This window comes from Coregonus lavaretus, assembly GCF_964263955.1.
Source record: "Coregonus lavaretus genome assembly, chromosome: 36".
Taxonomy (NCBI): domain Eukaryota; kingdom Metazoa; phylum Chordata; class Actinopteri; order Salmoniformes; family Salmonidae; genus Coregonus; species Coregonus lavaretus.
This window is the reverse complement of record NC_140023.1, coordinates 4,315,959-4,329,146: the sequence shown is the minus strand read 5'-3', so window position 1 is coordinate 4,329,146 and position 13,188 is coordinate 4,315,959. Positions and strand designations below refer to the sequence as shown.

The window sequence follows — 13,188 nt, the reverse complement described above, 5'->3', positions numbered from 1 at the left end:
GTTTCTTCTCAGTGTGGGACTTTACAATGATTTGGCTTTAAAACATTGTGGGCTCTGTTGCTAAGTGGAAAGTGAATTATAGGATTCTAGTTCCCACACCTTGCACTAGCGGCCCACCCTAGCTTGCAAAAAAAGTGTTTGTTTCACACATCCCTTCCATTGTGCTACATTCCAATGGCCAGTCAAACCGACGGGAGAACATTCATTTAATTCTAGCTGTGACAGACATTCAAAGTTATTGAAAACACGATGGGAGATATTCTGAGTCTGACAACTCATTTCCTTGGCACAGTGGTTTCACTGTGGAAGTTCTACAGTACAAGTCAAAAGCTTGGACACACCTACTCAAGGGTTCTTCTTTATTTTTACTATTTTCTACATTGTAGAATAATGGTGAAGACATCAAAACTATGAAATAACACATATGGAATTGTGTAGTAACTATAAAGGTGTTAAACAAATCAAAATATATTTTACATATTTGAGATTCTTCAAATAGCCACCCTTTGCCTTGATGACAGCGTTTCACTCTTTTTGATGTCTTCACTATTATTCTACAATGTAAAAAATAAAGAAAAACCCTTGAATGAGTAGGTGTGTCCAAACCTTTGAGTGGTAGTGTATGTCTCAAGTCTGCCTCAAGAGAAAGGGTTGTCTTGAAATGACAACAACAGATCTCCAAATTGATCAACTGACATAATGCATCTGAACTGGATAAGCATGGTTAGGTTGGGTTTCTTTACCTGTGCTGAACCACTTCCAGATCCTCCAGTTTCTCTGGTATCTCCATGCTGTTGAGCCACTGCTCCTTCTCATCGATCCACACCTCGCAGGCGTCCGCCTCGCTGAACATCTTGTAGAGGGCCAGGGCATCCTGCAGGGCCTGCTTCCTCAGCCGGGTCAGCTCAGCCACCTCCTTGTAGCGCTCCTCGATGCCTGCCAGGCGCCCCTGCACCTCCTCTGAGCCAGTCTGCTCCCTGGGTAGGGTTTTGGACTGCTCGTGCAGGGCGTCGATGACTGGTCGGTAGCTGGTGATCTCCTCGGCCACGTCCTTGTGCTTCTTGACCAGGGCCTGGGTGGAGAACTCGTCGTGGCCCACGTCGGCACTGGACACGATACGGAGAACATCCAGCATCCAGGTGTCGATGTCATCGGCGTCAGCCTGGAACTGGTGCAGGTTGCAGGCCTCCTCCAGCTGGGCCTTCCTGACTGCAGACAGCCCCTCCAGGGCCGCCCACTGCTCCTGGATGTCTTGGATGCGTTCGCGGATCTTGTCAGCTCCGAAGTGGTCTGCGGCCACCAGCTCCTCTCCCTGCCTGATGGTCTGCTGCAAGTGGCTGGCGCGGCCGCTCATCTCGTCCTCGAAGGCGCGGTGCTGGCTCACCAGGCGCACGGCGCCCGTCAGGTCCTTGCCACAGTCCTCCGAGGACAAGATCTGTTCCTTCTCCCGGATCCAGCCCTCCTCCTCGGCCATCTCCCAGAAGAACTTCCAGAGGCGGCGGGACTCCTCCAGGCGGGCACAGCGCTCGGCGGCCAGTTGGCTCAGCTCTGCGTAGCAGAACTCCATGTGGGCCACGCGGTCCCGGATCACCTGGGGGTCACAGGGCTTGTAGCCTAAACGGGGGGATAGGAACATGTCACACGCAGAACACCTCTATCATGTAAACTGAGAATACAAGCTTACAGTGAGGGAAAAAAGTATTTGATCGCCTGCTGATTTTGTACGTTTGCCCACTGACAAAGACATGATCAGTCTATAATTTTAATGGTAGGTTTATTTGAACAGTGAGAGACAGAATAACAACTAAAAAATCCAGAAAAACGCATGTCAAAAATGTTATAAATGTTTTTGCATTTTAATGAGGGAAATAAGTATTTGACCCCTCTGCAAAACATGACTTGGCAATCACAGAGGTCAGACGTTTCTTGTAGTTGGCCACCAGGTTTGCACACATCTCAGGAGGGATTTTGTCCCACTCCTCTTTGCAGATCTTCTCCAAGTCATTAAGGTTTTGAGGCTGACGTTTGGCAACTCAAACCTTCAGCTCCCTCCACAGATTTTCTATGGGATTAAGGTCTGGAGACTGGCTAGGCCACTCCAGGACCTTAATGTGCTTCTTCTTGAGCCACTCCTTTGTTGCCTTGGCCGTGTGTTTTGGGTCATTGTCATGCTGGAATACCCATCCACGACCCATTTTCAATGCCCTGGCTGAGGGAAGATTTGACGGGACATGGCCCCGTCCATCGTCCCTTTGATGCGGTGAAGTTGTCCTGTCCCCTTAGCAGAAAAACACCCCCAAAGCATAATGTTTCCACCTCCATGTTTGACAGTGGGGATGGTGTTCTTGGGGTCATAGGCAGCATTCCTCCTCTGACCACAACACTTTCACCCAGTTCTCCTCTGAATCATTCAGATGTTCATTGGCAAACTTCAGACGGGCCTGTATATGTGCTTTCTTGAGCAGGGGGACCTTGCGGGCGCTGCAGGATTTCAGTCCTTCACGGCGTAGTGTGTTACCAATTGTTTTCTTGGTGACTATGGTCCCAGCTGCCTTGAGATCATTGACAAGATCCTCCCGTGTAGTTCTGGGCTGATTCCTCACCGTTCTCATGATCATTGCAACTCCACGAGGTGAGATCTTGCATGGAGCCCCAGGCCGAGGGAGATTGACAGTGCTTTTGTGTTTCTTCCATTTGCGAATAATCGCACCAACTGTTGTCACCTTTTCACCAAGCTGCTTGGCAATGGTCTTGTTGCCCATTCCAGCCTTGTGTAGGTCTACAATCTTGTCCCTGACATCCTTGGAGAGCTCTTTGGTCTTGGCCATGGTGGAGAGTTTGGAATCTGATTGATTGATTGCTTCTGTGGACAGGTGTCTTTTATACAGGTAACAAGCTGACATTAGGAGCACTCCCTTTAAGAGTGTGCTCCTAATCTCAGCTCGTTACCTGTATAAAAGACACCTGGGAGCCAGAAATCTTTCTGATTGAGAGGGGGTCAAATACTTATTTCCCTCATTAAAACGCAAATCAATTTATAACATTTTTTACATGCGTTTTTCTGGATTTTTTTGTTGTTATTCTGTCTCTCACTGTTCAAATAAACCTACCATTAAAATTATAGACTGATCATTTCTTTGTCAGTGGGCAAACGTACAAAATCAGCAGGGGATCAAATACTTTTTCCCCTCACTGTATATACCTGACAAAGATCAAGGACTTATTTTTATGACAGGTGGCAGCATTGGCTTGGATTCTACAATAGGACAATATACTCAGTGTACAAAACATTAAGTACACCTTCATAATATTGAGTTGCACCCCTTTTGCCCTCAGAACAGCCCAAATTCATTGGGGCATGGACTCTACAAGGTGTAGAAAGCAGTCCACAGGAATGCTGGCCCATGTTGAAGCCAATGCTTCCCACAGTTGGCTGGATGTCCTTTGGGTGGTGGACCATTCTTGATACACACGGGAAACTGTTGAGCGTGAAAAACCCAGCACCGTTGCAGTTCTTGACACAAAACGGTGCGTCTGGCACCTACTACCATACCCCGTTCAAAGGCACTTAAATATTTTGTCTTGCACAGTCACCCTCTGAATGGCACACATACGCAATTGTCTCAAGGCTTAAACATCCTTCTTTAACCGTTCTCCTCCCCTTTATCTACACTGATTGAAGTGGATTTAACGAGTGACATCAATAAGGGATCATAGGTTGCACCTGGATTCACCTGGTCAGTCTATGTCATGGAAAGAGCAGTTGTTCATATAGTTTTGTACACTCAGTGTATAGCTATCCCCTTCAGGATACAATTCATCTCTAATCTCTCCTGCTTTTACGCTCCATCTAAATATAGCCTACAAACATCACCCACAGAGAGAGTAAAAAGAATCACCTACCACCCAAAACGGAATAATCCCAGCACGTGACTCACCCTCTGCGTCAATGGCGAACTTCTGAGCGTTGTTGTTGACGGCTTTGACACGGTCGGCTTGGATGGCGATATCAGCCTCCACCAGAGCATGCTTCTGCAGCAGGTCCTCCACTCCCAGCAGGTGTTTCCCGTAGTCCTGGGACAGCAGCAGCATCTGAAGATACAGGGCACAGCAACCGTGTCAGGAAGGTCACAGGTCACTGGGGTCAATAGTGGGCAATGTAACTGAGCCAAAGATACTTGCTCGTACATCACAAACTGTGACAGAGTATCAAGACAATTCTTACTCCACCATCCAACCACAGTGTCCCCAATCTGTCCCTCAATCCCCACCATCATCATCATCACCACCACCATCTTCCTCACCTTCATCTCGTCCATCCAGTCCATGATGTGGAGCATCTCTTGGAAGACCCTCTGCAGGCCCAGGTTCATCTCCAGACGGGTGCGCCGGGCCTTCAGCAGCTCCAGCAGGTACTCCCACAGACGCAGCACGTTGTCCTTCCTTGCCGTCACACGCTTGATGTCGTGGTAGTTCTCCGCCTCCAGCTCCTTGGCCACAGAGAGCACAGCCTGCACACGCTCCTCGTAGGCGCCGATGTCCGTCTCGATGGCCTCGTGCTTCTTGGTGGCGGCCTCCACTGCCTGCAGGTCGAAGCCAAAGTTGTCCTAACGGAGGGAGGGAGGGAGGGAGGAAGAGGGGGAGAGAAAGGAGTGAGGAGAGTTATGGGTTTGTATCTAACTGTATAGAACTACCAGGGAGATATTAAATGTGTCTGTATACAGTGAGGGAAAAAAGTATTTGATCCCCTGCTGATTTTGTATGTTTGCCCACTGACAAAGACATGATCAGTCTATAATTTTAATGGTAGGTTTATTTGAACAGTGATAGACAGAATAACAACTAAAAAATCCAGAAAAACGCATGTCAAAAATGTTATAAATTTATTTGCATTTTAATGAGGGAAATAAGTATTTGACCCCTCTGCAAAACATGACTTAGTACTTGGTGGCAAAACCCTTGTTGGCAATCAGAGGTCAGACATTTCTTGTAGTTGGCCACCAGGTTTGCACACATCTCAGGAGGAATTTTGTCCCACTCCTCTTTGCAGATCTTCTCCAAGTCATTAAGGTTTCGAGGCTGACGTTTGGGAACTCGAAACTTCAGCTCCCTCCACAGATTTTCTATGGGATTAAGGTCTGGAGACTGGCTAGCCCACTCCAGGACCTTAATGTGCTTCTTCTTGAGCCACTCCTTTGTTGCCTTGGCCATGTGTTTTGGGTCATTGTCATGCTGGAATACCCATCCACGACCCATTTTCAATGCCCTGGCTGAGGGAAGGAGGTTCTCACCCGAGATCTGACTGTACATGGCCCCGTCCATCGTCCCTTTGATGCGGTGAAGTTGTCCTGTCCCCTTAGCAGAAAAACACCCCCAAAGCATAATGTTTCCACCTCCATGTTTGACAGTGGGGATGGTGTTCTTGGGGTCATAGGCAGCATTCCACCTCCTCCAAACACGGCGAGTTGAGATGATGCCAAAGAGCTCGATTTTGGTCTCATCTGACCACAACACTTTCACCCAGTTCTCCTCTGAATCATTCAGATGTTCATTGGCAAACTTCAGACGGCCCTGTATATGTGCTTTCTTGAGCAGGGGGACCTTGCGGGCGCTGCAGGATTTCAGTCCTTCACGGCGTAGTGTGTTACCAATTATTTTCTTGGTGACTATGGTCCCAGCTGCCTTGAGATCATTGACAAGATCCTCCCATGTAGTTCTGGGCTGATTCCTCACCGTTCTCATGATCATTGCAACTCCACGAGGTGAGATCTTGCATGGAGCCCCAGGCAGAGGGAGATTGACAGTTATTTTGTGTTTCTTCCATTTTCGAATAATCGCACCAACTGTTGTCACCTTCTCACCAAGCTGCTTGGCGATGGTCTTGTAGCCCATTCCAGCCTTGTGTAGGTCTACAATCTTGTCCCTGACATTCTTGGAGAGCTCTTTGGTCTTGGCCATGGTGGAGAGTTTGGAATCTGATTGATTGATTGCTTCTGTGGACATGTGTCTTTTATACAGGTAACACTCCATTTAAGAGTGTGCTCCTAATCTCAGCTCGTTACCTGTATAAAAAGACACCTGGGAGCCAGACATCTTTCTGATTGAGAGGGGGTCAAATACTTATTTCCCTCATTAAAATGCAAAATCAATTTCTAACATTTTTGACATGCTTTTTTCTGGATTTTGTTGTTGTTATTCTATCTCTCACTGTTCAAATAAACCTACCATTAAAAGTATACACTGATCATGTATTTTTCAGTGGGCAAACGTACAAAATCAGCAGGGGATCAAATACTTTTTTCCCCTCACTGTAAAACTACCAGGGAGATATTAAATGGGTCTGTATAGAACTACCAGAGAGATATTAAATTGGTGAACATCATCAGGATGAGACAGGGAAGTAAATGACTTCATTGTCCATTACCATGACCAGAGCGGATGATGGCTATGAACCAATACAGTTCAAGTAGACAATGTAGAGTAGGAGTGGTGTCATTGTTAGAGTCTACCACCAGTGTGTGTGTATCAATGAATGTGTGTTTTTTGTGAGTGTGTGTGTGTTACCTGCGAGACGAGCCGTTGGTTCTCACTCAGCCAGGTCTCTCTCATGGCGGCCTTGCGGTCGAAGCGGCGTGCCAGCTGCTCCAGTTTCTCCTGACGAATCAGCTCCGTCCTCAGCGCCAGCTCCCTCTCATGCTCTGACTTCTCCAGCCTCTCCCAGGCCTGACACACACACGGTCGAGTAACGGTCACACAGGTGCACCGTACAGAACTCTATGGACCTAATCCATCTACTGTACTAAACCTGTTTTAACTTGACTTATGGTCTTAACACACTGTCAAAAAACTAAACCCACCAAGCAACTAAACCCACCTAGCAACTAAACCCACCTAGCAACTGTACAATCCCCCAAAGCAAAGTAAATCTTCCTCTCATTAACTATACTAAACTCACCAAAACCACCATGTCTATCCATTAAATCTACTTTAACCCTCTGTCGATCAGCTTAATCCATTCTAACCTAATCGAGGACACAAGGGTTCCTGAGTGTTTGTTTTGGCCAGGCCATTGAGATAAGCATGTTCTTTATTAAGGAGCACTAGGTCTCACCTTGTTGATGTCTGAGATGAGTTTGCCGTCCCGTGGCATATAGACCTTCTGATTGTTGGCCCTCATCTTACTTTGAATGGTGAAGAGGAGAACCTCCAGGTTGCCCTTCTCTGTGAACCTGACAGAAACACAAAGAGAATAACATAATTGTAATGTTGAGTGTAAACCTACTGAGGGGAGACGCTGAGATTAGCCTAATTCCACTCTAAAGGCTGGTGGCTTTTGCCTTGACCCATGCAACTCCAGCTATCAACAAAAAAAGATGCTCCATTTCCTGCCAGTAGGCCAGAGAATAACATATATTTTGTCAGCAGTAAGGGTGACATTGTTGCCTCTGTAGAAATGGTGCCAGTGTCATTTTCAACAGGCTGAAACATTTGTCTGAGAAAGCATTGCTTTTAGCCACTTCTCAGAATTAACTAATTTAATTCTGAAAAAAGCTTTGAGGAAGGCCAAGGCCAAGAGCAGGTTAGCGTTTTTCGTCATTAATCTTGTTCTGGAGGCAGCTCTGCAGTGGTCACTAGCTGGCACAGCCACAAAGTCATAAAATCTGATTTTAAACCTAACCCTAACCTTAACCACACTGCCAACCCTAATGCCTAATCCTAACCTTAAATTAAGACGGAAAAGCTTTTTGTTTTCATGAATTTTTACAATATAACCAATTTTAACTTTGCAGCTTGCTCATCTAGCGGAAATCGCTCAGTGCTGCCTCCAAGACAAGATTCAAGACAATAAACGTCAACCTGCAGGCCAAGAGGCCGACATGAAGCTTGAATTTTAAAAAAGCGATACTAGCATAGCAATGTGTGGGTTTGTCTTTTCTTTGAAGTTACCTCTCAGAACCAAGAGGCGTTAGTTCACACTGTGAAATTCCAGCTATGAATCTGATACAAGTGCAGACATTTAATAAGGGTTACACTCATCTAGAATCCCTGATCGTTTCAGTTTTGTCCATGGTGAGTCAATTCTGGGAACAGACTGTAATGTTACAGTAAATGACAAGTCAAGCTGCTGGTATGAGGCGTGTGGGAAATTTGGGAGGTAGGTAGAGGACATGGTGTAAGACAATATTTGAAATCTGACATGTTTGTGCATGTGCATTTAAGTGTGTGTGTGTGTGAGAGTGTGTCTCACTTGGGGGGTTTTTCCACGGTGCGGTAGGTGTTGAAGGCCTGAAGCTGTTGCTGCACCCCCACTAAGGAGTTGGCAAACTTGCGGTTGTTGAGGATGATGATGGTCTGTTCAATCCATTCCAAGAGGTCAGAGGCCAGACTCTCATATTTCTGAACCATGTTATCTGTCTCAATGGCATTGTCCAGCACCTGGGAGATGAAGGTGGTGAATCAGTATAACAGTACATACATTGTATACTGGTTGTGCTATGTCAGTGGGAAATATGCATAGCGTATCTAAGGGAATGAGTGTGCTTGGAGAAGTACAGGACATGAGACTTTGCTCTCTTGTGATCCAGGTTGGGGACATGTGAACTCTGACCCCTCACCTTCCCAATACGTTTGCCCTCCACCTTCAGAGCCTTCATCTTGGAGAAGTAGTGGTAGTAGGTCACAACATAGGTGATGATGGACTTCTCATCCGGGTGGTCCACGCTGATATCTGTACACACACACACACACACACACACACACACACACACACACACACACACACACAATAAGAGTCAGACAAAAACAGCTTTGACTCTTCCATGTTTCCCTAATCTACAGACATCAACAGAGGGCTTGGGCTTCCGCGCTGCTTGCCGGAAAAAAATTGCATTTATTTGTTTTAGGAGGGAGGCGGTTGGAGTAGAGGGGCTATTTTCCATCAGAACAATACTCGGGAGCGTTCTCACGCCTCGGTCGCTTTGTTCCCCTCACTGCAGGCCTCTGAGAAGACATGCTGAGATCTAAAATCCACCGCTTATTAAATATTTAATGGCCCTGTGCAGTCAAAAACGGGATTTCCTATTATATATTTCCACACTATGAGGTTGGAATAATACTGTGAAATTGTGAAAATTAGGATAATGCCCTTTCAGTGTAAGAGCTGTTTGAAAAGACTGCCTGAAAATGTCTGCCGGTTTTGGTGGGATGGAGTTTTGGCCTTCCTGGTGACATCACCAGGTGGTAAATTAATTAATAGACCAATAAGAAAGAGAGTTCCAAACCTCTCCGCCAATAACAGCTAGTTTTCAGTTTTTCCCTCCCCACTTGAGACCACTCCCAGACAGTCCTAACAATTTTTGCTTGAGAAATTGTTCTTTGCTAAGAAGCTTTTATTTTATTTTATTGTTTTATTAAAAAACAAATCACAGGAAGGTAGTACATTTTTTACCCAGAAATGATTTGATATTGAGATAAAAACATATGCACTGGGCATTTAAGACAGCCATTACTCTGTCACGCTCCAGCGGTGAATGTGCCTTTCTGTTTGTACTTGTGTCCCTCCTATAATGGGGCTGTCAGCTACCCGGTAACGACATTAACGTGAGACCCAGAAGTAACGGCCTGTCAAACTACCCATGAAGTGGTTTCTGTAAGCGGTATACAGTAGTAACAGTTGTCAGGTTTTCATGTATTCATACAGGCATACTGTAAGAGCATAATTAGGTCAGGTGAAAATGCCTGGGTATTAATGTACTGTCATAATGGTCTAAAACACTGACAGGTGCAAAAGAGGCAGGGCTAGAGTACAGTATGTCACAGCAGCATAAGCATCCTCCTCCTCCTCCTGTAAACTGCATGTTGTTTCCCGCCAGACTATGGTATTCCATGATTATGTACAACAGTTCAGAGTCATGCGCCGATGACTATATTCTGAGTGTGTAATGCAAGTTAAGTATGTGTGTGTTTGTGTGTGCATGTATGCGTGTCTGTGTTTGCGTGTGTGTGCTCTCTGTACTAACCCTCTACATCCAATAGCTTGTGGATGCCCAGGTGTTGCTCTGCCAGGTTGAAGGCATTCTGCAAGTTGTGGTGGGCGTTGGACTTCTTTAGCTTGTCAAAGTCTATCAGGTCAGGTCTGTGTTTGTGGAGAATGGCGTTGAAGGCCATGCCATCTCTCCAGCTGGTGCTGAAGTTGTGAATGTTCACGTTGGGATATCTGGAAAACAGATATAAAAACATAAACTGAGTGTACAAAACATTAAGAACACCTGCTCTTTCCATGACAGACTGTGAGGAAAGAGCAGGTGAAAGCTATGATGTCACTTGTTAAATCCACTTCAAATCAGTGTAGATGAAGGGGAGGAGACAGGTTAAATAAGGATATTTAAGCCTTTAAATAATTGAGACATGGATTGTGTAAGTGTGCCATTCAGAGGGTGAATGGGCAAGGCCAAATATTTAAGTGCCTTTGAACAGGGTATGGTAGTAGGTGCCAGGCATATCAGTTTATGTCAAGAACTGCAACGCTGCTGGGTTTTTCACGCTCAACAGTTTCCCGTGTGTATCAAGAATGGTCCACCACCCAAAGGACATCCAGCCAACTTGACACAACTGTGGAAAGCATTGGAGTCAACATGGGCCAGCATCCCTGTGGAATGCTTTTGAAGAATATGTATTAATTACATAAAATCTCCAGCCTCTGATTCCCTCTTCAGTGAAACAGATGGCTAAAAAAAAAAGTCCCGCTTTTGACTCTAAACACAATGCCTTTCTTTATTAAACATTTGTTTTACTAAAGTGATTATTCTATTTGAAGCTGGGCGTTTAGCAGTGTTGGCTTTGTTGATGAGTGAATTGACTTATTAAAGTATGTAGCCCAGGGCTGTTCATGCTGCAGCTGGCATTTAGTCTGTGATGGCAGATGTGACACCCTCATCAGTTCTCCTCCCTGTGCTCCTCTTCAGATCCTTTTTAGTCAAATCAATTTTGTTAAACACAGCATTGATTGCGAAATATCACTGATACAAGGCGTTTCATTCAAGGCCATGTGATTCCTGAGACTGCTGCGACTTACCCATTTACAGTGCCTTCAGAAAGTATTCATACCCCTTGACTTATTCTACATTTTGTTGTGTTACATCCTGAAATCAAAATTGATTAAATATATTTATTTTCTTATCCATCTACACACATTACCCCATAATGATAAAGTGAAAACATGCTTTTAGAAAAAAATTATGTTTTATTGAACATAAAATACAGAAATCTCATTTACTTAAATATTCACAAACCTAAGTCAATACATATTAGAATCACCTTTGGCAGCGATTAAAGCTGTAAGTCTTCCTGGGTAAGTCTCTAAGAGCTTTCCACACCTGGATTGTGCAACATTTGCCCATTTTTCTTTTTAAAATTCTTAAAACTCTGTCAAATTGGTTGTTGATCATTGCTAGACAACCATTTTCAGGTCTTGCAATAGATTTTCAAGCAGATTTAAGTCAAAACTAACTCGGCCACTCATTCACTGTCTTCTTGGTAAGCAACTCCAGTGTAGACCTTGTGTTTTAGGTTATTGTCCTGGTGAAAGGTGAATTCATCTCCCAGTGTCTGGTGGAAAGCAGCCGGAACCAAGTATTCCTCTAGGATTTTGCCGGTGCTTAGCTCCATTCAGTTTATTTCTTATCCTGAAAAACTCCAAAGTCCTTAACGATTACAAGCATACCCATAACATGATGCAGCCACTACTATGCTTGAAAATATGGAGAGTGGTACAAAGTAATGTGTTGTATTGGATTAGCCCCAAACATAACACTTTTTTGCAGTATTACTTTAGTGCCTTGTTGCAAACAGGATGCATGTTTTGGAATATTTTTATTCTGTACTGGATTCCTTCTTTTCACTATGTCAATTAGGTTAGTATTGTGGAGTAACTGCAATGTTTTTTATCCATCCTCTGTTTTCTCCTATCACAGCCATTAAACTCTGTAGCTGTTTTAAAGTCACCATTGGTCTCATGCTGAAACCTCTGAGCGGTTTCCTTCCTCTCCGGCAATTGAGTTAGGAAGGACACCTATATCTTTGTAGTGACTGGATGTATTGATACACCATCCAAAGTGTAATTAATAACTTCGACATGCTCAAAGGGATATTCAATGTCTGCTTTTTGTATTTTTACCCATCTACCAATAGGTGCCCTTCTTTGCGAGGCATTGGAAAACCTCCCTGGTCTTTGTAGTTGAATCAGTGTTTGAAATTCACCTCTCGACTGAGGGACCTTACAGATAATTGTGTGGGGTATAGAGATGAGGTAGTCATTGAAAAATAATATTAAAACACTATTATTGCACACAGTGAGTCCATGCAACTTATTATATGACTTAAGCAAATGTTTACTCCTGAAATTATTTAGGCTTGGCATAACAAAGGGGTTGAATACTTATTGACTGAAGACATTTCAGCTTTTCATTTATAATTAATTTGTAAACATTGCTAATAACATAATTCCACTTTGACATTATGGGGTATTGTGTGTAGGCCAGTGACAAGAAATCTCGATTTAATCCATTTTAAATTCAGGCAGTAACACAAAACGTTGAAAAGGTCAAGGGGTGTGAATACTTTCTGAAGGCACTGTACATTGCTCTTTCCATGACATAGACTGACCAGGTGAATCCAGGTGAAAATTATGATCCCTTATTGATGTCACCTGTTAAATCCACTTCAATCAGTGCAGATGAAGGGGAGGAGACAGGTTAAAGAAGGATTTTTAAGCCTTGAGACATGGATTGTGTATGTGTGCCATTCAAAGGGTGAGATTTAAGTGCCTTTGAACGGGGTATGGTAGTAGGTGCCAGGCACACCGGTTTGAGTGTGTCAAAAACTGCAACGCTGCTGGGTTTTCCACACTCAACAGTTGCCCGTCTGTATCAAGAATGGTCCACCACCAAAAGACATCCAGCCAACTTGACACAACTGTGGGAAGCATTGGAGTCAACATGGGCCAGCATCCCTGTGGAACGCTTTCGACACCTTGTAGTCCATGCCCCGACGAATTGAGGCTGTCCTGAGGGCAAAAGGGCGTACAACTCAATATTAGGAAGGTGTTCCTAATGTTTTGTACACTGGGCTAGGCCAGAATGTTCTATATATGTTTTCACATATACCCTTGATGTTGTTGGTATTTTCGAT

General features: G+C 44.5%; 1 protein-coding gene across 2 annotated transcripts in view; it reads right to left on the bottom strand.

Annotated features, from left to right (window-relative positions):
* The window catches only part of LOC311111002 (spectrin beta chain, non-erythrocytic 1-like), a 118,443-nt gene that overhangs the window by 32,613 nt on the left and 72,642 nt on the right, over positions 1 to 13,188 (bottom strand). For both annotated transcript variants that reach the window (XM_084153684.1, XM_084153683.1), the window contains 8 exons: positions 10,020 to 10,216; positions 8,616 to 8,728; positions 8,249 to 8,436; positions 7,112 to 7,229; positions 6,565 to 6,723; positions 4,305 to 4,607; positions 3,939 to 4,092; positions 744 to 1,614 (listed from right to left, as the gene is read on the bottom strand). In XM_084153684.1, the coding sequence (XP_084009810.1) occupies positions 744 to 1,614; positions 3,939 to 4,092; positions 4,305 to 4,607; positions 6,565 to 6,723; positions 7,112 to 7,229; positions 8,249 to 8,436; positions 8,616 to 8,728; positions 10,020 to 10,216 (2,103 nt within the window). The remainder of the gene's footprint in view (positions 1 to 743; positions 1,615 to 3,938; positions 4,093 to 4,304; positions 4,608 to 6,564; positions 6,724 to 7,111; positions 7,230 to 8,248; positions 8,437 to 8,615; positions 8,729 to 10,019; positions 10,217 to 13,188) is intronic.